Raw genomic sequence first — 26,146 nt, forward strand, 5'->3', positions numbered from 1 at the left:
TACTTTTCCTTCCAGGAAGGAAGAATGTACATCTACCAGTGGCCTACCACCATATTTGGCATGTAACACACTGGATATATTGACCATATACCTACTTCAGCAACCTTTACTGACTTTAGCTAGTGCTCATGTTTATGTTTGTTTATGTTGCATTTATCTCGGAATTCATGATTAAAATTCATTGCATTGTTGATAAACCTTTGAAGCTTTGTTAAACTGTATATTTAGCAAGAAAGTTCTAATCAAACATTTAAAACCTTTTTTCCTTTTAGTTCTATAAACATGTGGTACAGAGTGTTGAGAAATTCATTCAGAAAGTAAGTATATAGTTTTCCCTGTATATGCTAAACGTTCTGTAACTGTAGACTAACACCCCGTGCTATTCTCTTTTCAAATACCCAATTTTAAATTGTTTTGATGACTGTTTAAAAGTGATTCCATTTGTTTTAATTTCTAATTAAGAAATAAAATGAAACTGCCTTTCAAATCTAAAAATGAAAGCTTTCAGGTAGATGTGTTTGTTAATTTGCATTTCCATAGTGAGCATCTGTTCCGTGAAGAAAATATTTCAGTATGATTTTTTAAATGAAATTTTAGATTCATTTCTTTTTATATAGCCTTTAAAGAAATCCTCCTTATTCATTTCAAGCTTAATGCCTAGAGAGCAGTCCTCCTTGTAGATAAGATGTAGTAAAAATGCTAGCCACTTTTTTTCTGCTGGTTCATTTTGTCTCATCCATTAGGGCAGTTATGCATCTCTACATTTTCTTATTAGACCTAAAGTTCCATTTTCCAGGGTAAGCAGAGGGAGACGAAGTTGAAAACAGCTGTTTTTGCATACATTTAGTAATTTTTTTGGTAACCAGAGCCCAAGGTGACTAGGTTATATTTCTTTGCTCCTTTGTGATCAGTGCCTTATCTGTGCTGCTCTTTTTGGGCAGGAGTACCATAAGACTTAGAATTTGTAAAATGATACTGTAGGAATCTGTCATTGAATTGAGGTTTGGTATTCTGCCCTTTGTTCACTTGCCTAGATGTGAGCAGAACCAGTTTGAGAATCAGAGGTAAATAATCAAAGGTAAATCAAAGGACATAAATTGCAGTATGTTTCTTGAGTGAAAATAGTTGACTGGAGGGGAGGGTGCGTGGATTAAAATAGTATTACTGCATCTCCAAACTATCTGGATAATCTTGAATAAGTCAGTTAACTTTTATTTGATTCAGCTTTTTTCCCCTCTTAACATCTTGTTTTCTCAAAACTTAAAGTATTGGTAAAACATATTTTGAGATGAACAGCTAGTAAATTGAAGCTTAAGGTATGGGTTAAAATAACAGGTATGCTGTATGTTTAAGGTAAATCTAACTGTAAGATAGAAATGGTGGTGGTTAGAAAATTTCATTGTTATAAAACTTCAAAAAGGTTCAAATGTCTAAACAGTGTGTCTTGAACTTTCTTTTGTGCGTAAGAAACTTGCACAAATTACCTAGGGATCTTGTTGAAATGCAGGTTCTGATTTCCTGAAGGTGGGTCATTTAGACTCTGGTAAAACCAAAGCAGATCAGGCTCTGGTTAAGTTTCTCCTGAGAGTTGTTCAGTCTCTCATTGGTATCTAACTCTTTGCGACCCTATGTGACTGCAGCACGCCAGGCTTCTCTGAGAGTAGACCTTGTTAAGCTGTGAAGGCTCTGGCTCTCTTGGAAAGGTTCCTTTTCCTCTCCTTCTGTTGGAAGCACGCAGTATTCACTTTCAGAATTTGTTTGGTATCAGATATAACTGTATCCTGAGACAGCCCTCTTTTCTTACACGCTACTGTCAGCATCATTTAGTACTTTGTAAGTACAGCCACAGTTAATGCAAAGTATAAAAAAAAGATTGCTCATGATATTGGAGGCTTAGGAATTCTTGTGTTTTTGCTACTGATAGAACTTGAAGAAACAGTTGAAAGACATTTCAGATTTTTTTTAGTCTTAATTCTTCTCTCAAGTTTCTAGTTGGTAATGTAACCAAGTTTACCAAATACTGTTATTTTAAAGCTTTTCTACAACATTTAAATCATACATAACTTTTTTTTTTTTTTTTGCCATTTTATGTGGCAGGCACATAAAAATACCTAGTGTGATCAGTGAAGTAAATTCCATACTGTAACATCATAATATGGTGTTTCTAAAGGTTATTGTGAAAGAAGTGTTCATCTTTATAGCTTAATACTAAAACCCCTAACACTTTTGAAGCTTTGGAATCTTCACAGTAGGGAAGAAAGGCCCATTTGTTGTGGTGTGTACTCATGATTCTTATGTACTGTGAGTTTATAATCAAGAATTTTTGTTATAAATCAAAGAAGAAGGTGTATTTATTTTTAACTCACTACACTAATTGCTTTTATTATTCACCACTCAGTATTTAAAAACTCTTACCAGCATCTTAGCAATTTTATTTAGCCTTACTCTCAAGATAATCATTTCTATAAAATAATACATTAAATATGAGACTATTTTGTCTATTTTTCCAGCATTGAGGAATAGATGACTTTTAACAAAGAAATGTCTTGGCTTTTCATTAAATTTAAACAACTTTTTTAATGGATGTATTATTTGCCTGGCTAGGTAGATAATTATTTGCATGTACGGTAGTCAAAGGAAAATAAGTCAGATATATGAACTGAGGAACAAATATGCTAGATTGGGGTGGGGGACATCAGTGAAAACTATTTCAGACTTCTAAAACAATAACTTTCAACAGAGCAGACAGTGTTGAAACCTAAAACTTTAGGTTGGTTAAACCTAAAACTTTAATGTCCACACATCAGCATTACTGCCCTTTTATTAAATATTTCAAGTACTAAACAGCCAGAACTTTGCAATACTTATAAATTGGTGCTGTCAGTCTCTTCATTTTCTTAATAATGACCTTAAGAAGAAGGGGTTTGAAGGAACAAATGATGGATCATCTAGTCTTTTTGCAGAATGAAGTCACTCATTGTCTTGACTGAAAATACTGTTTAGAAACATGTATCTGTGTGTTGGAGGTGGATTGAAGACCCTTTACTCACTGGTCCTTGGGTCTGAGACATTTTCCAAGAAGGCAGTTTTGATTTAGTGCTCTATAGGATTTCTGTGAAATGGCTCTGGTGAAATGCTTACCTAATTACACTCAAAATTTGAACCTGCTTCTAGCAGCCATAATTTCATTTTAATTAGTATGTATTTGGGAGGCAGGTTTTCTCATGCTTCTGGATATGGGAAAATTGAGGCAGTAAATTGAGAACCCTTGCTGGTGAAGGGTTCTTCATTGTGCTTAGGAAGGTCCCAGAAGACTCATATTCTTCAGATTAGAAGAAGGATAAGAAACACTGATCAGCGAAGCAGCTAAAACATGTTTTCATAGGACGGATTTTTAGAATCATAATGGTAGTGTCTTACCTTTCATATAGACTTGCATTTGAGAAAAGTTTTAAAACTTCAGGCTCACTGTGTTTAGAATGTTGTAATTTGCTGTTTGATTCCTTCTTTCGTTAGTATAGAGATCCCTTTGCTGTGTGTTTTTTGGATGAAGTCTAAGGCTTGTTGGCAGTACTTTTTTACCAGAGCTTTTCTTTCTTGAATTCACTGCTTGAATTAAAAAATCATTAAACTATATATATATATATATTTTTTATTTTAACCACACCTTTTGTTTTTTGTTGTTCAAGCCAGTTACACAGGGCTATTTTGAAACTTAGGTGATTGGCAGTTGAACTAAACATGTAGAGTAACCAAAGTAGATTCTTTCAAATGCCATTCCAGAGACATGGTGTGGAATGGTCAACCTCTGCATGTTCATCACCTCAGCGTGAGCAGTGTGTTTGTGTTTTTATAGATTTCTGGTGACATTTGTCTGTTGAGAATTTAACCTTCTCATTTGCTTCCTTTCCCACTCTTCTTTTTTCATCAGTGTAAACCAGAATATAAGGTACCTGGACTTTATGTTATTGACTCTATTGTACGACAATCTCGACATCAGTTTGGTCAAGAAAAGGATGTGTTTGCACCCAGATTTAGTAATAACATCATTAGCACTTTCCAGAATTTATACCGTTGCCCTGGAGATGACAAGGTATGCTGCCTTTTTTTTAAGTTGGGGTAGTCATTACCTTTTTGGTCTTAATAAGACTTTACATTATCGTAATTTATCATTTTATATTATCCTTTATTTGTTATCCTTTGCACTGTCCATGTTTCTTTTTGTTATTAGACGTTTCTTAAACAGAATGAAAGATATAGTTGATTTTGCTACTTTTTAATTTATTAAAGCCATTGGTGTTAAAGAAACTGGCTCTAATAAGCATTTGTAATTATCCTAAAATCTTATTTATTTGTATGTACAACCAATTCATAATTTTGGTCATTTGACATGAGCTGATATTTACCTATTTAGTTGTCTGTGGAAAATGAATTTACCAAGTAATTAGTAGACAATAACTGCATATCAGAATTCCTTTGTTATGGAAGTGTTTTCTTAGTGCTGGAAACCGGGATAGTAGAAGGTTACATTTCTTGGATGCTGACTTCGAAATTTAGTGTCCTTATTCTGACAGACTTGATTGCAGTGTTGATTTTGTAGGAAAAGTAAGAACAGGTGAAGACTTACTCTAAAGAAGAGGAACCAGACTTAAAAGCTTACCACAAATCTTTTACCTCCTCTCAAGTACAACAAGATTAGGTAGTTTTTATTTTTCATAACTGTTATGCAGTCTAGAATCAGGAAAAAGTCTTGTTATACTGGATAGATATGGAGAGAATGTATTATTGTGTCATTAGTTGTAAACTGTTCTTGGATCTGCCTCTAGAGTCAGAGTTTTTTTTCTTCTAACTAATCTTGGTACGTTGATGATTCTTTGCAGGCAGAAAGAATGCTTCCAGTTTTAATGTGATCCATCGTAATTGAGTCTTAAATACCTTAGAACTCCACCTAAAATAACTCATTTGAGATTTTATATAGACATTTTTGATGTAATTTAGACACTTTAATTTAGGAATTTCACTAGTTTGGACTTGGATTTATGTCCATTACAATGAATAAGTCAGTCTTGAATTTGTAGACTTCATAATAATATTTGTCATTTATAATAAAGATTAGTATATAGGGATTTTTTGATAATCACAGTCGGAAAGATTATACTGATACTGTAATCTCAGTGCCTGAACTCCATTAAGTGTGTCCATTAAGTGTCCAAGAAGTATTTTAATCCATCCTTCCTGTCTGTGGCCTGAGGAGCCTCTATGATATGACTGTTCTAAAGTTTTGAAAGCAAAAAAATAATCATTTTTCTTTTTTCCTCTAGAGTAAAATAGTGAGAGTGTTAAACTTATGGCAGAAGAATAATGTATTTAAGAGTGAGATTATTCAGCCTCTTCTGGATATGGCAGCAGGGATTCCGCCTCCAGTTGTCACACCTGTTCTGGCCAGTACTACTGCTGCTATGAGCAATACTCCAGGTATGTTGCTTTGAGAGAGACTTTCTGAGTGTTCTACTCATGCATTTCAGGTGATTATTCATATATGAAATAATAATTTGACAGTGCAGGAGAATTTGTTTCGCTTTAGGTGAATGAAAGGAAGTCTTAATTTGAAGGAACAATAAAATCAGAAATTATATGTGTTTCATTCTTTTCAAAAAAATTAAAAAGCTAAGCTTTTAATGTTCCTAGAAACATACATAATCAGCTTGGGAAGTTGGTATGTCAGTTAAATTTTTCCTGATTTAGACTGTAATCTTTTAAACTTGCATATATATCAACTTGTTATTCATAGTGAGCTAAGTGTACTTAATATATAAAGAGAACCCTGTAAAAATTTATTTAATGGATCCAAGAATGAGTAATAATCTCAAAATCATGGAGGTTTTTTTGAGGTATTTAAATGAGATTTGAATTTTTTTTTTTAACCATAGTCTAAGAATTACATTTGTTATCATTTTGATAATATGTTTATTTTGGGGTATGTACATATACATTTTGGAACAATAATAATTTTATGTATACTTTTATAATACTTTTGTCATCAGAGATTGAATATTTATATCATTGAATTTTCTTCTTTAGTAAGGTATTTAATGATTTCTGAGTATTGTAGGCTCCTTTAAAATGGTAGCTTAGTTAATTGAGAATAAGTATGAAAAGCTCTTTTTGGTCATTTTTGTTGTTGCCATTTTGTTTTGTTTAATGAACCTAATTATGTAATGGTTTTAAAGATGAAGACAGTAAAATTATGTAAATTTGTACATATTTTATAAAAGTGACAGAACAAATCTAATTTTCCACATCTTATTTATTTACTTACATATTTATTGGGGATGGGTTTGATGTCTTCCTAAAAGGAACTCCTGTGACACCTGTTACTCCAGCCAATGTGGTCCAAGGTTTACCTGATCCATGGGTGTCTCAGATAACAAATACAGATACACTTGCAGCAGTAGCTCAGATCTTACAGAGTCCTCAAGGCCAACAGGTGAGCAGCCTTTTTTGTTACGTCAACATGATTTAGAACTCATTGTTTTCCTAATGAATGCATTGTTTCATTATGTACCACCTAAAGAGTGTTTTTTTTTAATGTTTTTGTAAATGACCACACTACATACAATACTTTGTAACTTGCTTTTTTGAATTTAATAATGTATTATGTCTGTTTTTATCATTGAAGATTATTTTACAAATAATTCATTCTACACCAAAATAATTGATTTAGCACATAGTTTTGCCAAGCATTGTTAGGTGCTATTGTTAATCCAGTAATGAGACTGGGAAGCCTTCTGCCTTGGGGAAGATATCTTTCTGTCTTAGGGGAGACAGACAATAAAGAAGTACAAAACATTATTTAGATAGATATATATGACTTAAAGGGACTTCCCAGGTGGTGCTAGCAGTAAGGAACCTGCCTGCCTGCAATGCAGGAGATGTAATGAGATGTGGGTTCAATCCCTGGGTTGGGAAGATCCCCTGGAATAGGAAATGCAGCCCACTCCAGTGTTCTTGCCTGGAGAATCACATGGACAGAGGAACCTGGCAGGCTACAGTCCATAGGGTTGTGCAGAGTTGGACACTACTGAAGCAACTTAGCACATATGACTTAAAACAGGGCAGATCTTTAGAGTGACTAGGTTTGGAAGAAGGGGTCAGAGTTAGGGTAGCCAAGAGAAAGCATCTTTGACAAAGTGACATTTGAAGAACCTGTTAGGGCAGATACGAGATTGTCTTTCCTTAGCATCTGTGTGGTTTTTGTTTGTTTTTAAGCTTATCCTTTAAAACCAGATTAATTGTGATCTATACAGTAAAACTCCCCGAGCTGTCCTTCCCACATGTTCACACGTTTCAGCCTCCTGTCTTTGTTTAAATGCCAGCTCAGTAAGGCCTTCAGACAGCTATTTAAAACCGGAAATGCTGCCTTTCATCTGCTCTGCTCCCTTTCTTTGTCACCTGCCTTCTTTTCTTCCTTAGCACCTAATATCTCGTGTAACTTCCTCATTTGCTTCATTCACTGTCTCTTTCCATTGTAATGTATACTGTATAAGGACAAGGAGTTTCTGTTTTGCTCACTGCTGTATTTTCCGTGTCTAGGTTATAGCAGGTATTCAGTATATTTTGTGAAACGAATGGCTGATGTATAGAGGCATAACAATGTTGGGGTATTGAGAAGATATCTTAGAATTGAGTTTTCTAGAAGATAAGATAGTCTATGTATGTTACGAGTCATGACATTGAAGTGGTAAACCTAAGTGTGGGACCTGGGCTGAGAAGTGAGGGATCCATGTACTAAGCAGTGAGGAGTTGCCAGAGATTTTTATGTTGAAGTCACATGATCTGAGGAGTAGTTGAATGGATGGGAAAAAAGAGAATCTAGAGATAAGGAGTATATTTGTTGATAACAGTGATAATAGAAAGACAGTAATATGTGAAAAATAGTACAGTTGTGGACTCTTTAAAATGACAACCTTTTAAAAAATGGAACCAGTTCATTTATTTAGCCTTAGATTGGATCACGTTTCTACATTTTTGGGACAGTTGTGAAATCAAATTGAGTATTAGATTAAATTGTAGAATTTACTAGCTTTCTGTGATTATGATATTTTGAAAAGAACCCATAAAAGCAAATCTAATTTTTTAAAAGGTATCTATTGAAAAGTACTTTTGGCAGGAGAGTCGGTATTCCAGAAGAATAGTGCAGAGTCAAGGAGACACAGTAATCTGAGATGTGAAGTCAGAGTAGAGAAGTAGTAGAACGCTGCAGCCTTTGAACCTGGGTGACGGAAAGGCTAACACTGCTGTGGGGCGTGGTGGGGGGGAGACGCAGGTGTCAGAAGGAGCGTTTAGAAGGTGTGAAGACGTTTCCTTCCTTCCTTCTTTCCTCCCTGTAATACTCCCTTCTTTTAGTCATCCATCCTGTCTGGTTTGGAGCTTCTTTAGTGCAGAAGTTCAGCTATCATATATTTTCGTACTTTGTTTCCTGTCACATTAGTAGTTTGCAGTAAATGTTTATTGATAGGTGAAGATTGGTTTGTTTTCCAATGTTCCTTTTTGGGGATAGGCATGGAATTGTTTTACTTACTGTCATCATGCATATTTTTATCTTCTCTCACTGTAAATTTAACTTTACTTAAAGAATACAAAATTCTATTCCAAACTGATAATTTTCGGATTTAACTTCGGTTTACATCTAAAGTAGAAAAGTAATTACTTCTGGGATATATGTAGGGCTTACTTAACTGAAATATCTTTAGGATTTCATTATTATTTCTATTTTTTAAGAGAGAAGGTGAATACAGGGGGGACAGGGGTTGCTTGCAACTCTTGATGACACTGTTCATCTTTAATTTCCTTAGTTTCAGACTGCTTCAAGGGAAAGATTCCTTATTTTCTTTCCTCCTTTCAGGAATGTGTTGTCAGATGGTAAATTTAAATGATAGCAAAAGCAGTTGTTGTAGGTGCTTGCCCTTCTACATCGATTGAGCTCGTTGAAGAAGGGAATGAAAAGCTTAGTGAGAGAAGCTAGTCTGCTTGTGATGAGTTTTTATTTTGTTGTTTGTCATGGTATGGTCATTTTATTTTGTTTAAAGTTCCTTGACTTTCCAGAAGTAAAGACAAACCTATTTAGAACTGTTACATATGACACACACATGCAAATCTTATTTTAAAAATGAATTTTTTTTTTGAGTCAATATGTATTTTTTCTTGGTCTCTAGACTGTAGAATGATAAATTTTATTGACTAAAAGTTTAGATGAGCATTCTTATGGGTAAAACCCAACACCTGTTTGTAACAATTTTCTTTTCTCTCCCCGCACGCCCCTGCAGCTTCAGCAGTTAATACAGACTTTACAGATACAGCAGCAGAAGCCTCAGCCCTCCATCCTGCAAGCCCTGGATGCTGGTCTTGTTGTCCAGCTGCAGGCTCTTACAGCACAGCTTACAGCAGCAGCTGCAGCAGCCAACACCCTCAATCCCCTAGAACAGGGGGTGTCTTTTAACAAGGTAGAAATTAGGATAACAGATCTGTTCTGTATGAAGAACTGAATTTTCTGTACTATCATGTAGATTGCAATTATGTAAGTTGCATTTTACTGTAGAACTGTTTTATGTTTTAACATCCATTGTAGTCTATAAGGGTTTTCCTGGTGGCTTAGACGGTAAAGAACCCACCTGAAATGTGAGAGCCCTAGGTTCCATCCCTGGGGGTTGAGAAAATCCCCTGGAGAAGGAAATAGCAACCCTCTCCAGTATTCTTACCTGGAGAATCCCCATGGGCAGAGGAGCCTGGCAGGGTCCAGTCCATGGGGTTTTAAGAGTCAGTCAGACACGACTGAGCAACTAAACACAGCACTGTGTAAGGGGCTTCCCAGATGGCGGTAGTGCTAAAGAACCTGCCTGCCAATGCAGGTGACATACAAGATGCGGGTTCATTCCCTGAATTGGGAAGATCCCTGGAGGAGGGCATGGCAACCACTCTCAACCATTCTTGCCTGGAGAATCCCATGGATAGAGGAGCCTGGTGGGCTACAGTCCATAGGGTTGCAAAGAATCAGACATGACTTCAACAACTTAGCACACGCAGATGTACTGTTATTGAGTAAATATTACTTAATAACTTAACAGTTACTGAGTAAATATTACTGTTTATTAAATACATTTTACAAAAGATTGAGATTTCTGAAAGAAATTTTAAGTAATTTTATAAATCCACTTGAAGCCAGTAAAATTGTATATTCACTATTGAGACAAATGATTTTTGAGCTCATTTTTATGGAGTTACAAATAAATTAATTATAGTGTCTAGCCTGTAATTTTAACCTGCTAAAATTGTAAAGTATGTGAAAGTTCGAAGGAAGGCGTCCTTACTAGTTGTTACAATACTGTAATATGATAAATTGAGATATAACTATATTTTCAAAGTTGAAAATCTTGGATGTTTAACTTGTGTGACATCCTCAGTATTCTTGGTGATTATCAGAATATTATCCCTTGGAAATGTTACCTATATTCTTTTTATTTCTGCTGTTATTTTCATAGAAATATAAATATTGATTTATTAGATTATATTACTTAGGTTTGTTTAGCCTACAACTTTCAAAAAGCCTTTAAATTGAGCATTTAAAAGACGGTGGAGCATTCTGAGAGAACTGTACTAGTAATAGATCTGTTGATTATAGTTCTATAGATGATAGTTCTAGATTTTTTTTTTTAAATAAAACTTTTTTACTCTTGACAAGCCACTCAAATATTTAAATCCTAATCTTCTCTTCTATAAAGTATTGGTAATTATCCTATGTGTCATGATTGTTCTGCTTCATAAGACAATGTCTGTCAGAATTCTTTGAAGAGAAGTAAAGGTCACGCAAAATGTTTTTTATAGTATAACAATAAACAATAAAATTACATGAAATAAACAGTATGTAACAATTATATGAAAGAAATAATTACATTTTAAATGATAGAGAGAAATTAATGGAATGTCATTGATCTTCAGAATAGCATTTGTAACTTGTATTTGTGTAAAGTGCTTTTAAATTTGTCTCTTTCTCTCCCTCTTTTTTTTTCCCTCCACTTAGAAGTTGATGGATAGGTTTGATTTTGGGGAAGATTCTGAGCATAGTGAAGAACCCAAAAAGGAAATTCCAGCTTCTCAACTGTAAGAGTTGTTATGTTTTTCTTCATAAACCATCAATTTTTTCTGTTATCTTTATGAACATGGCCATCTGAACTACTCAGTATACTTTGAGCATTGTTTCCGGCTCTTGGGCTCTCACATAAGAAGACGGAGGAGTTGCTGCTTGTTGCCTCCCTGTATTGTTTTGACTCTATGAACTTTGCAGATAGTTGGGATATATAAAAATTCTTTACTGGAAAATTGATAGGTGTTGATGAATTTGGTTGTAACATTTGCTGTTGATATATTAAGCTTTAGGTTATTTAGCTCAGTTGAAATGGTAGGAGAAAGAAGTTTGCTTATAGTGTCCATGGCTGCTTCTGGGAAGTATATAGTAAATTCTGGGAATGTATCAGATTAGTTAGAAGTAAGGAACAGGGTTGTAGGGATTTTGTTTGTTAAAGAAATAGATTGTGAGTTTTTATTTAAATCAGTGATTCCCCTTCTTCCTTACCCCAAACAATTGTGCAGAGCCTTGGATTCTGTGAGGGTTCAGGAGAGGACCAGTGGGAAAGAGGATGTTGGAGAGGAAGGTGGAAGGTGGGAGAATAGGAAAGGGATGATGAGTGGGGAAAGCCTCTGGATGTCTTATTTCAGCAGTTACTAGTTTTCTATATTGTGATAATATATTAAAATATATAATATGTAAAAATGCATTTATATGCTTATGATAAAGAGATTCTACTTGAAAAATTAAGAACTAGTGTTTTAGACTACAAAGCATTTGAGATCATGTAGATCAGTGTCCTGAGCAGTGTAAGAATCTCCTGTAACAGTCCTGATAGGTTTTTTATCTGTTGTTTTAATGCCTCCTATGACATAGAGTTAAGTAGTTGTTAATATGGTTTAATCTTTTGTTACTGAATCCTATGGGATTTGCTTTCTACACACTGATCCATTTTGCTTTCTGAAGCAAGGAAGCAAATTTGCTCCATAATTGATTGAGACATAGCCATTCAGTATTTGAAGATAGGTATCATTCTTCCCCTTAGGTTTATTTGCTCCAGATGAAGTATACTTTTTTCCAACTGTTTCAAGACTTCTCACCATCCTGATTGCCCCTTTGGGGATGCCCTCTTTTTTGTTCATGTCTTACCTTGTGGCACCCAGAATTCCAGGTGTATTCATTCCAGGTGTGAATTTCCCAGAATACAGTTAAATTATTATTTCCTCTTATCTAAACATTCTTTCTGTTAACATGCCTAATAATGTGAAAGTAGATTATTTTTTTTAAGTGTATGATCAGTTTTGATTGTAGATTGTTCATATACTGATTGATGGAACATTTTTCCCATTGTGTCACGGTTTATAAGTGTTTCATTAAGATTTTCTTAAAATGCTCTAATGTAAAAAACTACTACTTTATACACAGTAATAGCAGAGTATGTCTAACATATAATCCATCTGTTGAAACTATTGAAGTATATTTCTTATTTCAACATATTAATGTTCTGAGTTACTCTATTTTCTGTGTTAATATTAAAAGTAAACACTGTAATAGAGTATATTCCATTTGTTGACATTTTGGGGGTGTTTTTGAATATTCTTTTACTTTCATATTATCTTTATTGGATTTTAAAATATATTTACACTTGGTTTTCCTTGTAGTTCTCATGTTTCGGAATCTGTGAACAATTCCATCTTTCATCAGATAGCAGAACAACTGCAGCAGCAAAATCTTGAACATCTCAGACAGCAGCTCCTGGAACAGCAACAGCCTCAAAAGGTTTATAACCCCATCTTGTGGTCTTTATTGTTACGGCTGTCTACAGTCTGTCACTTGGTGATTTTTCTTGAGCTGGTTGTTACTCAGAAGATGAGTCTTTTCAGGACCTTTACAGTTTTTGTTTGTTCTGTTTTTTTTTTTTATAATTTCGAAATGTGTTCTGGCAGCTGATGTATCTGTTGAGAAATTATAAAAATTATTTTCAGTATCCTGGAAGGAATTAGAGGACAGAAGACATGGTGTTTCAGTATTACAGTGTGAAACTTTTCTTTCCTCTCAGTTCCCTGTTAAGCATGGTGATTTTGCTATTGTTGATGACGATGATGACAAAGTAGGTTGCTATCTTTAATTAGACTTTCGGTAGGTGGCTAGAGCTTCATTAGCCATGATTACAGCTAATGCTTTTCAGGTAGTTTTTTTTTTTTTTTTCAGTTCAGTTTTATCTTTCATTTGATCCTTTTCTTTAAAAAGGTATAGTTTCTTTGACCACATCTTTTATATGCTGAGATATAGGTATTTTGAGTCTCATTTACACTGTAGGAAATTGAAGCTTAGTGAAATGAAGCATCCACTGTTAAAGTGCACTGCCAGTATGAAATACCTTCCATCTTAAGACTCACCATTATTTTATATATACTCAAGAATTTTTAAATAAAAGTATATGTAGGCTTCCCAGGTTGCACAGTGGTAAAGAGTCCACCTGCCAATGCAGGAGACACAAGAAATGGAGGTTCAATCTCTGAGTCAGAAAGATTCATTGCTCCGGAATTCTTGCCTGGAAAATTCCATGGACAGAGAATCCTGGCAAGCTACAGTCCATGGGGTTGCAAAGAGTCGAACAGAACTGAGCAAATGGACACACACACACACAAATTACATTCTGTGTAGTTTTAAGAATCTTCTAAATTTCAGGCATGATGAAATGTAAAGTTGTACCTTAGAATGGATACAATATGTCAAATTATTGTGAAGCTAAGGTTAAATCCATTGCAAAGCCTGATTTTGCTCTGTTTGAGAAATAGTTATGGATGTAAAACTGTTTACATTATGAGTTTCTGAGAATCTCACACTTCTTCTAATCAAATCTTTTGGTGCTAATGAATTTAATACAATACCACAAATGTTAAAGTATGAGCGTTGTTAGACGGATGATACATGCAGAGAAGAACAGAGAAGCATTTTGCCTCAAGTGAGCTCTTCTCTAGTAGAGTATGTATATCTGTATGATTACAAGGCAGAATACTGGATTTTGTAATAGAGGTATAAGTGAAGGACTATGGGAATATGGAAGAGGGAAGATTACTTTAGTTTCGATAGCAAACCTTAGACACTGTCAGGGTCTGACATTGTCCTTTCAGTGCAAATGGTAATGGATTTTGTTGATATTTGTATGTTGGGACTTGTACCTGGAATCATGAGAATGAAATTCCATACTTTGTTTTGAAGAAATAATTCTGATAGAAGTAGGTGCATTATTTTTATGTCAGGAAAATAAAATTTATCTGCTTGAGAATTTAGGAACTTGAGGACAAAGAGTAAAAAACATTTGAATATTATTTTAAAACACAAGTTGTGATTCAAGAAAAGGAAACAGATTGTTAGTGATACAAGAAACTTCAGAGCTGTTACCGAGCCAAGAGGTGGTAGTAATGGAAGTTTATCTAAGCAGATTTACTCACCTGTAAATGTGACACTTTTGAATTTCCTTAGTTCTAACTTCATTTCAGAAGTTTTAGCAGAAACAATAAAATAAAAGTTTAACAGAAAAAGAAAAAAAAAATTCTGGTCTTAGTTAATTGCTTTATATATCATCTCCACAATTTTAGAAGGTATAGTAATAGAATCTCTTTGAAAGGAGTAAATGTCCTTAAAAGCTTCCTTGTTCAAAAATGGCAGTGAAGAAAAAAAGCAACTTTTCTTAGGCATAAGATGAATAGTGTTTAAAACCTATCACAAATTTAAAATTGATGAGTAAGCATCAACAGAGTAACAGTTAACCTCAATCAGTTGTGTGATTGGCTCTACCAAACCAGTTACGTTTTTAAGATGCGGTGTTTTTATTTAAATATGTTTTTACTTAAGATGGGGTGGGATATGCAGGAAAACTAAGTGTTTGTATTCGCCGCTAAACTCAGTGTGGCGACCTAACGTCATCACAGTCTTGGAGTGAAGAGGATACTGGGGTTGCTAGTGCCGCTCTGTTTCTCGCAGCCCTGACCACACTTGTAAGGGCTTGAGGCCTTTTGTCTAATGATGGAAAGCTGGTGGAAAACGGGAGAACTTTCTGAAAATGGTTGAATCATGAGGAACTAACAATCGTGTCATAAAAGGAATGATTTCTCTTGCCTTGAGTAAGTTGGAGTTGTGCTTTTGATAACTGTTTTATCAGGTATCCAAGAGTCAGATAACTCAGAATGAAATGCTCATGATGAAAGTGATGACTGATAAAAGAACTTTAACCAAAGTGTTAGAAATAAAAAGATTAGAAAATATTCAGCCAATTAATAAGAAAGAGCTATCAGTGGGATATCAGTAAGATGTAACTTACTTTGCTCCAGTAGTTTTTTATTGTTGTTATTTGGTCGTTAAGTCGTCCAACACTTTGCGACCCCATGGTCTGTAGCACACCAGGCTTCCCTATCCTTCACTGTCTCCCGGAGTTTGCTCAGATTCATGTCGGTTGAGTCAGTGATATTATCTAACCATCTTATCCTGTGTCGCTTGCTTCTCCTCTTGCCCTCAGTCTTTCCCAGCATCAGGGTCTTTTCCAGTGAGTTGACTCTTTGCATCAGGTGGCCATAATATTGGAGCTTTAGCTTCAGCATCAATCCTTCCAGTTAATATTCAGGGTTGATTTCCTTGAGGATTGACTATCCAAGGGACTTTCAAGAGTCTTCTCCAGCACCACAGTTTGAAAGCATCCATTCTTCGGCTCTCTGCTTTCTTTATGGTCCAGCTGTCACATCCATGCATGACTACTGGAAAAAGCACAGCTTTAACTACGCGGACCTTTGCCAGCCAAGTGATGTGTCTGTCCTTTAATACGCTACCTAGGTTTGTCATAGTGTTTCCTCCAGGGAGCAAGTGTCTTAATTTTGTGGCTACAGTCACCATCTGCACTGATTTTGGAGCCCTGGAAAATAAAAATCTGTCACTGTTTCTACTTTTTCTCCCATCTATTTGCCATAGTGATGGGACCAGATACTATGATCTTAGTTTTTTGAATTGAATTTTAATCCAGCTTTTTCACTCTGTTCTTTCACCCTCATCAAGAACCTCTTTAGCTCCTCTTCACTTTCTGTCATAAGTGTGGTATCATCTGCATATCTGAGGTTATTGATATTTCTCCCAGAAATCTTGATTCCAGCTTGTGCTTCATCCAGCATTTTGCATGATGTACTCTGCATATAAGTTAAATAAGCAGGGTGACAATATACCGCCTTGATGTACTCCTTTTTCAATTCTGAAGAAGTTCGGTGTTCCATGTCTGGTTCTAAGTTGTTGCTTTTTGACCTGCATACAGGTTTCCCAGGAGACAGATAAGGTGGTCTAGTAGTCCCATCTCTCTAAGAATTTTCCACAGTTTCTTGTGATCTACATAGTCAAAAGCTTTAGCATAGTCAGTGAGGAAGAAGTAAATGTTTGTTTGTTTGCTTTTTCTATGATCCAATTCTTATTTATACCTGCTTGAAATATAATGCAGTACTCTTGGTGATGCAGTAAAACTGAAGGAAGGTTTATTTCACAGTTGAATCCCGCTTCTCAACAATTCCTTACTTTTTAAATTATTATTTTAGGGTTTTTTTCACAGTTGGGAATAATTGATGAGTAATAGTGGAATAATTCTTTAGGATGATGAAATAGCAAAATGTTTCAATATATAGGAGAAAAACACCTCTAAGGTCCCATGACATAGCTTAGACCTTAGATGTAGTTAAGGGTCCAGTTGACCTAATGCTAATTGTAAGATCATAAAATAAATGGTGGTTGAATTTTATTGTAATTTTAAAATACAGTTTTATTTTTTGGCTGTCCTGGGGCTTCCTTGCTGCTTGGACTTTTCTCTAGTTGGGATGAGCTAGCTTCTCATTGCAGCGGCTTCCCTTGTTGTGGAGCAGAGACTCTAGCACGTGAGCTTCAGTAGTTGCAGCACGTGGGCTCAGAAGTTGCGACTCCCCGGGCTCTAGAAGACAGGCTAAATAGCTGTGGCGCACGGGCTTAGTTGCTTTGTGGCGTGTGGAATCTTCTAGATCAGGGATCTAACCTGTGTCTCCTGCATTGGCAGGTGGATTCTTACCACTGAGCCACCTGGGAAGCCCTTGTAGTTGAATTTTAAAAGTAAATTTTCTCTTTGTCTTCATAAGATTTCAAAGGAAAAATAGAGTCATGAGCCTTTTCAAATAGGTAAAACTGCCCACAAAGAACCTCCGAATCTAACATTGGTTGCAGTGGATTCTGCTGGTTATATCAAGCAGACTATTACACAGATAATCAGAGGTGAAAGACAGGTGGGGTGGATGGTAGATGGGATGCTCCAGGTGGGTGGTGAGCTAAGAAATACATGATGTGAAGGGTGTAGCTGTACCGAATTAAGGCCAAACAGCAAGGCTCGGGGTAAAATGGAATATTATCTTGCTGTGTTGTTAAGAATTTTATTTTTGTTGTACCACTTTGAAGGCTGGGACTATGCTTAAAGCACACTTTGATTTGTTCCCAAAAGTATACTAATTTACCAACTTTTGGTCAATTGTGTGGAATAAAGCAGGCATTTAATTAACAAGTTTTTTAGCTTTAATTTATTTCTAAACCTTGAAAATGTTACTTGTCTTTGGGGAGCCTGTTCTTTCATAAATTAATACATTGGAATGGTTCTTTTATGCTTTTTTTGACTCAGTTTTTCCACTGCTTACTTTTCTTTCAGTTTAAATGTTAGAATAAGAGTAATAAAAAATTTTTTTATTGAGATATAATTGACATAACATTGTATGAGTTTAAGGTGTACAACATACTGATTTGATATGATTATATATTGAGATATGATTACCTCTATTGTTAGCTAACACCTCTCATGTCAAATAATTACTTCTTTTTTGTGGTGAGAACAATTAAGATTTAGTCTCTTAGCAACTTTGAAATTTATAGTATTCTCTATAATCACTGTACTGTATTCCTTTTACACACAGAGACAAATTCATAGCGAGAGTGGCTTTGTTCTTAGTAATAGGTCTGTAGGAAGGAAACAGAAATTTGAGTTACCCTTTTCTGTTAATTATTACGGTATTCAGTAGTTCTAGTTCTTGTGTACTACCAGGGACTCTTTTTATTCATCTGGAGCACCTGTGAGATCATGTTTTAGAATGTTTAATTAGGGAGTCGTTTTTTTCATAATAATCAATTTCTCAGTTTTAGTTAACATCATCAGTCAGTTCAGTTCAGTCGCTCAGTTGTGTCCGACTCTTTGCAGCCCCATGAATTGCAGCTCACCAGGCCTCCCTGTCCATCACCAACTCCTGGAATTCACTCAAACTCATGTCCATCGAGGCGGTGATGCCATCCAGCCATCTCATCCTCTGTCGTCCCCTTTTCCTCCTGCCTCCAATCCCTCCTAGCATCAGAGTCTTTTCCAGTGAGTCAACTCTTCGCATGAGGTGGCCAAACTATTGGAGTTTCAGCTTTAACATCAGTCCTTCCAAAGAACACCCAGGACTGGTCTCCTTTAGGATAGACTGGTTGGATCTCCTTGCAGTCCAGGGGACTCTCAAGAGTCTTCTCCAACACCATAGTTCAAAAGCATCAATTCTTCAGCACTCAGCTTTCTTCACAGTCCAACTCTCACATCCATACGTGACTACTGGAAAAACCATAGCCTTGATTAGATGGACCTTTGTTGCCAAAGTAAATGTCTCTGCTTTTTAATATGCTGTCTAGGTTGGTCATAGCTTTCCTTCCAAGGAGTAAGCGTCTTTTAATTTCATGGCTGCAGCCACCATCTGCAGTGATTTTGGAGCCCCCAAAAATAAAGTCTGGCACTGTTTCTACTGTTTCCCCATCTATTTCCCATGAAGTGATGGGACCAGATGCCATGATCTTAGTTTTCTGAATGTTGAGCTTTAAGCCAACCTTTTCACTCTCCTCTTTCACTTTCATCAAGGGGCTCTTTAGCTCTTCTTCACTTTCTGCCATATATAATTTATTTTATGATCATAGTATTATGCAGTTGCTAAGCAAGTTCACACTGATTAGCAGCATATAAGCAGAGTCCCTGTATCCAGTTGCTGTAATTGTAGTCGCAGGTTTGGGGGGAGATTCAAATTTGTTTTTTTCCTATAGTTAGGCTTCATTGCCTAACTTTTGTTTAGTCTTTCTGAAATGTTTTACATATCTGAGTACCTCCTAATACTGTTTTGTGAATTCATAGAGGTGGAGGTTGAAAAAGATCCAAGTTCTAAACTGATTTTACTGGATCAGTGATTTTGATATTCAGGTTTGAGCTTTGCTTTTGCTTGTGTATATATAGTGGGTGACAGTTCTTTATATATCATTCATGATACGGTCCCTTTATTCGTGATAGTTTTATCTTTCCCACAATGAAAAATTTTGTTTGGAGACTTTCTTAATCTTATCAGTCTCTTCTAGTGTTACCATATCCCCCTTTATGGAGGTATTCTGTGCTTTCAAGTAAACTTGGATTTATAAAACAGTGCCATTTTAGATTGATCATTAAAGATGTAACAGAATTCTTTTGGTATTGGGTTTCTTTTTAAAAATTTGATTGTGATGTTTGCATGTAAATTTTCATTTATAATATTATTCATTATTTCCCAATGCTTGTGTGTTTGTGTACATTCTCAACAGGCAACTCCTCAGGATAGTCAAGAAGGAACATTTGGGTCAGAACATTCTGCATCACCGTCACAAGGAAGCAGTCAGCAGCATTTCCTTGAACCTGAAGCAAATTTGGATGATTCCATAGATATTCAGCAACAGGTAAAAAGTAAATGTTTTCCTGGGTGATAAAGTTCTAAAATTGATTTCAGAAAAAAGTCTTAAAATATGGTAATATTGTTTATTTTATGTAAAATAATATAAACGTAAATGTTTTTTCCTCCACGTTAAGCTGTGCATTGTAACCATTTTACTAGTAGGCATTAATGTTACTATGGTGAATATTTTGGAATGCAGAAATAGTCAGTAAACACTGAATCTCAACCAGGCCTTTTGTTTGCTTGTGTTCCTTTGACTTTCAAGGACATGGACATAGATGAAGCGCAAGATGCAGTGGAAGAGGAGATCTTTGAACAGGAAGCAAAGAAAGTGGCTGTTCGTTCAAGATCAAGAACACACTCCCGATCTCGTTCAAGGTTCTGTAGTACGATTTAAAAATAGCTGTGTGCAGACTTTTAAAATGTTGGCTTTTTATTTATTTTTTTTGCATCCTTTGTTTCTTTGCATCAAGGTAAAAGAAAATGTTTCTCTCAATATGTTTGAGAGAAAAGGAAATGTTACTCTCAGTATGTTTGAGAATAACATCTTGTCTCATGAGAAAGTAACTCAGAACTTCAAAAACAGAAAATATTTGTTTTGTTTTTAGTTGGACATGTCTGTGGCATTTTATTTGAATTATTTACATGAGTCACAGCAATATCGTGAGACTTGGATTTGGGGTTATATATGGTTTCAGTTAATAATATTATGATGATAGTCAGCTTAGGACACAATTGTCCCTGAACAACAGTTAAATCACCTAATAGAGGAATAGTATTAGAAATGCCATTGTGTTTTTTTGCATTCTGTTTCATCTCATAATACCAAAAATGATTATGAAAATCAGACTATAAAAATTGTTTGTATTAACAGTAAGCATATCGGACTCTCAAAAACATATCCTAGAAATGGTTTTCTCTGTGGGCTTAGCCATGTTAAGGCTCATTAATGTACATGCTCAATCAAGTTTGAGTTAAAGTACATTATTCTTAACCTGGTCAATTTTCTTGTTTTTGTTTTGAACTGTCTTAAATATATGTTGTCTTTGCTATAAACTGTCTTAAAACTTAATCTGTAACATTTTTATGCTGTGTTTTCGGCACACGAATGCCCCAGGAAGTCTGAACAGTAAATGCTGGAAGAGGGACAGTATCTTTGATGGTTTTTTCAGTCATTTCTTGGGTGTTTTAAGAATTTCCTTGCATTTACTTGGAAGTTTCAGGAATTTATTTTCAAGAATTTCCTTGTAAGTGAGAGCTTGTCAGTTCATCTTTCTCTAAACTGACTTCTCTCCAGGAAATTACAGTGCTAGTCCTGAAAACGTCTTTGTCTTAGCAAAGTCTTTGTCTTTTCAACACATGAGTATTTTGAATAGAGTTCAGTGGCATATGATTAATAGGAAAAATAACACAGTATTTTAGTATCACATTATATTGTAAAGTCAAGGTGAAAACCTATAAACAGAATTGTTTAGTGGTCTGCTGTTGAAAACACCGTTTCCTAATTTTAAGAATGCACATGTTTGTCACCTAAAGAATCTGTTTTCTTTCATCCCTGTTCTTGACTCTTGTTTGTAAATTAGACACTATGAGAAAGTGAGACCCTAACTAGACTCTCTTTCTCTTCTTCCTTGTATCACCCAGACTCAATAAGAATCATTGCAGACAAATATGTGTCTAATGTAGACCTAAGCAGTATAGCAGTATAGAGATTTAAGTGCGTGTTTGATACTTTAACATTGTCATTAGTAAAATAAGGGTGTTTTGTTGTTGTTGTTAGATCACCAAGAAAACGAAGGTCTAGGTCACGATCTGGTTCTCGAAAGCGTAAGCACAGAAAGCGATCACGCTCCCGCTCTAGAGAAAGAAAAAGGAAATCATCACGTTCATACTCGAGTGAAAGGAGAGCTAGAGAAAGGGAGAAAGAGCGACAGAAGAAGGGATTACCTCCAATCAGGTCTAAAACATTGAGTGGTAAGTGATGTACTTTATAAGCTTTGGTTTCAGTAACGTTGAGAAAATAGTTACCGGTATTAATACACAATCTCTCAACCTGATTTTTCAGACTGAGAAGTTGAAAACTGGTTTGGTTTTTATAATGTGATAGAGGAGAAAGATAAGTAATAGGTTTCTATTCAAATACTAATGTCATTGAGAGTTGATTTTTTTTTTGGATACTAGTTAAAAAATATGACTTGACTAATGATTTACATAGTAGAATAGGCCTTGTATCTCTAATATTTCACTGACACCGTGATTTCCATGTGTAGTATCCTAACCAGTTTTGAACACCAGTTGTATAGGAATAATTATTATGGGAAGCATGCCAATTTAAAGCTAATTATAAACTTGATCAGTACGGAAAGAGAGAGTTCTGTTGTGAAAACTTTCCCTCCTTTATAGTTAATCTATAATGTGTGATTAGACCAAATTTGGTAGCAGTAGGGGTTTGTTTGGGGAGAAACCTCCAGGAGAATTGACTTGACAGGCATGTGAAGTATAGGAAAATAAGTCGTACTTAATGTGGGATTCTTCATAAACGGTTCTTAGTACCCACTATGACTTTAAGGGTGAACGAACAGGTTGCAGATGGGTGAAGTACATAAAATGGAGCAAATTATCATTCTTTGCCAAGAGCTGAACACTGATCAGGTTATCTAATTTCTGAAGATCTCCAAATAAATTCTTTCTGCCGTGGAGATAGATGGATAGCTGGTACAGCTTATATTGCTGAAGCACCCTGGAAACCCAGGCATGTAATTAAAGGTGGCAGCATCTTCTTACTATATTTTAGCAATCTGAACCAGCCTTGGCTGTCTTTCCAGAATCTTACCTGATTATGAGAACCAGTAGTAAATGATTAATAATTTTGGTGCTCCTAACCCTGATTCAGACACGGGGGTTGGGATCAGGAGCTGAGGAATGAGATAACTGTAGAAGCTAGCCAGCAAAGGTAGGAAACAGATTTGCTCTGAGGGCCTCCAGAAGGAGGGCCACTTGCTGACTGATTTTAGACTACCAGAGATATAGAAGACTACCTTTCTGCATTTTAAGGTACTAATTTTGTGGTGTTTTGTTACAGTGCAAAAGAAAACTAATGCATTGCCCTTTGAGACTTTGGTTGAATGGACAGGTGAACTGAATGAGACCCAGAACAAACAGCAGGGAGAGAACAGTCTCCAGGGATCTATTAACTGAATGATTCCCGAAGCTCTCATAGGTCTGGAAGACATTCACGTTCTGACCAGCCAGAGTAGAGAGGCCTGATTGAAATCCACATTTGGTAGATATCTTGCAATGGTCATATTTTAATGTAGGGCTGAATTAGCTGTAGAGTAAAACAGTAACCCAAAAGCTGGAGACTTTTTTTTAAAATAACATTGACATGAATCCAAATATAATAAAACTCTGCAAATATATCAGCTGTAAGTATTTTTAAAGTAAGTGTTTTCAGGGAAAGGAGCTGTTTCTGAAGGCATAAACAGTGCAGCCAAAAATAGGCCAGATGTGTCTCTGGTGCTTCCGGCTTTTAGTATCCCTGGGGCTTTCATGGTAACAAGTTGAGTTCTGAATCAGCCTTTTCCCTTTTTTTTAATCTAATTATTCTTTTCTTAAGGGTAAGATACTGTTTTCAGATTTAACTGTTCATTCCATCACAGAAAGATACTTAAAAGGTTCCCAAATAGGATTGCAGTGAACAGTGATTTTGAAACTTTGTTGCACATTAGAATCACCTACAGAATTTTTAAACTACCCCAGTTCCCAATTTTCTGTACCACATATCTTGGATTATCTTTTAGTGCATCTCAGATATCCACCAGTGTGTGCTGTCAAGCTTGAGAACATGTGATAATAATGCAAGATGTTGTCTTGGCATAGATGTGAGTGGGTACCTGGCATTTTAGTTGATTTTAAACATAACAAATAAAAATATCAGTTAATAAGTATTTAAAATATACTATCTTAAATTTTAATTTATTACTGTTACTAGTGCTTTTCCTTAGCTACTTGAAGAAGGTAACTTACCTGTGATTTAGGTCGTTGTCTCTTGTGTCTTGGCAGTATGCAGTACTACTCTGTGGGTTGGTCAGGTGGACAAGAAGGCAACACAGCAAGATTTAACCAACCTGTTTGAAGAGTTTGGACAGATTGAGTCCATTAATGTAAGTATCAATTCTTAAATATAATAGTGTAAGGTTTGGAAAAAATACAGGGAGTTTTCAGTCACTTTGTATCTGCCCTTAATCACATTTTTGTGAGGATTATTTGACTCTGATCATTTTTGTGTTTATTCTCCTGATATCTTCTTAATTAATTTTTCTTTTTTTAATGGAATTCTTACAAAATATTTTTAGGGGGCTTACTGCAGTATGGCAGTACTTGATTGCTAAAAACATCAAATGAGTTAGCAGGAACCATATGTATGCTGTTGCTGTTAAGTCGCTTCAGTCATGTCTGACTCTGCGACCCCATAGACGGCAGCCCACCAGGCTCTGCCATCCCTCGGATTCTCCAGGCAAGAACACTGGAGTGAGGTGCCATTGCCTTCTCCAATGCATGAAAGTGAAAAGTGAAAGTGAAGTCACTCAGTCATGTCTGACTCTAGCGTCCCCATGGACTGCAGCCTTCCAGGCTCCTCCATCCATGGGATTTTCCAAGCAAGAGTACTAGAGTGGGGTACCACTGCCTTCTCTGAACCATATGTATGATCTGGTTTAATTCTATTTTTCCCCTTTTTTAATGAAAATGGAGAAACTGAGTTAGACTTCACCTGAGCATGTTGGTGATGGTGGAGACACAGCTGGACGGGAGGTCCCAGTCTTCTGCCAGCCTCCTTCCTCCCCTTCCCCACCTCGTCCTCTCAGAGCAAACCCCAAGGCAAGAAAACCTGTACTGCCTGAGCACAATTCCCTCACGCCTCAGTGTGATTCTTTCCCTGCACCCAGTCCCCGTGGAATATTTTCTTCTTCCTGAGGGGCCAGTGTTTCTCCTTGGAGCTAAAACTAAGCCATGAAATGTTTTGTAGTCATTTGTTTGAGGAGACTTTAACCCTGATTTTATTCACTGTTACTATCCTTTAATGTCTTTTGGACATGTTTCATCATTATTTACCAGGATATTGACTGGTTTTTCCTTTCTAGTCTTAGAGTCCTTATAGTCTCAACATTCTTTATATGGCCAAATTTGACTTTTTGGTATTAGTGACAGCAGTGTTTATTTAAATTGAATTTGACCATTTTGTATTTTACTTTCAATGGAGTGTGACCTCATTGGAGCCTCACAGGAAGCTGGTTAATAAGTAATTGATATAGTGTTACTTTACCAGGGAGGAACCTAAATGATTTGACTGAGTTACATGGATAGTAAATAACTGATTAATTAATAAATAATAGATAATTGGTTGAGTGTTTCAACTTAGGTGTTTCAGATTCCTCTTTTTATACCATAAAAGTGTTGAAGGCTTTTCTTTTTGTCTTTTTAAATTTCACCTGTCAGAATTTAAGTAATCTTTCAGAGTTTGTAATCATGTAACCTCTGAAATTTTTTTCTGATTTTGCACTATATTTAAACTAATGGTTCTCAGCTCTAGCTGCATATCAGACATGGGCTGACATTTGAAAAAACATGGATGCCCATGATCATTATCTTTAGATTCTTATCAAAGTGCTGTAATTACACAGGTGAATTTGATGCAAAACCAGGAATCACTGCTCTGAACAGATCCTGAATCCCAAGTAGCGTCTTGTATTTCACACTGCGTATGCCATGTCTAGTCTTTCTTGTACAACAGTCATTTGGACATCAGTGTGTCTCCCTCTTCTTCTGTCTTACCTTATAATAGTGTATTATTTACAAGTAATAGGCATTAAGTTATTTTGTGAAGTGAAGTGTACTAAATGGCTAGTGATAAAATCCAGGATTTGAAAAACTGATGGAAGACTTAATAAACCTTTCAGTTAGTTTGGGGGGAATTTGAAGACTGAGAAGAGTCCATTCGATTTAGAATTTAGTAGGTCATTAGCTTGAAGAAAATATTTTTGGTGGTTTGGGGAGGTTTTGGATCTACATTGCGAAAGATGAATTATGTAAGGGGTTAGATAAGCTTCTCTTTTGAGAAGTTTGGAATTAAGAGTTGATAGCTTGAGATATTAGCAAGACTGGGGGAAAGATTATTTTCACAGCTAAAGCTTACTACTAAAAAAGTGGTAGAAGACCTTGTAAGTTCTTCATGAAGTGAAATACTCCATGTATTTTTCTGAAT

At 35.7% G+C, this 26,146-nt stretch overlaps 1 protein-coding gene across 5 annotated transcripts in view; it reads left to right on the top strand.

Moving 5' to 3' along the window:
- The window catches only part of SCAF8 (SR-related CTD associated factor 8), a 218,910-nt gene that overhangs the window by 47,299 nt on the left and 145,465 nt on the right, over positions 1-26,146 (top strand). For 4 of the 5 annotated variants that reach the window (XR_001918557.1, XM_018053397.1, XM_018053394.1 and 1 more), the window contains 11 exons: positions 273-317; positions 3,932-4,093; positions 5,322-5,475; positions 6,357-6,487; positions 9,327-9,503; positions 11,078-11,157; positions 12,784-12,901; positions 19,757-19,888; positions 20,150-20,262; positions 21,665-21,858; positions 23,947-24,047. Coding sequence is in view for 4 of the 5 variants with exons in the window: in XM_018053397.1 (XP_017908886.1) it covers positions 273-317; positions 3,932-4,093; positions 5,322-5,475; positions 6,357-6,487; positions 9,327-9,503; positions 11,078-11,157; positions 12,784-12,901; positions 19,757-19,888; positions 20,150-20,262; positions 21,665-21,858; positions 23,947-24,047 (1,407 nt within the window). In the remaining variant the exon portion in view is untranslated. The remainder of the gene's footprint in view (positions 1-272; positions 318-3,931; positions 4,094-5,321; positions 5,476-6,356; positions 6,488-9,326; positions 9,504-11,077; positions 11,158-12,783; positions 12,902-19,756; positions 19,889-20,149; positions 20,263-21,664; positions 21,859-23,946; positions 24,048-26,146) is intronic. The other variant, XM_018053395.1, reaches the window with a different exon arrangement.

The sequence above is a fragment of the Capra hircus genome, chromosome 9 (genome assembly GCF_001704415.2).
Source record: "Capra hircus breed San Clemente chromosome 9, ASM170441v1, whole genome shotgun sequence".
NCBI lineage: Eukaryota > Metazoa > Chordata > Mammalia > Artiodactyla > Bovidae > Capra > Capra hircus.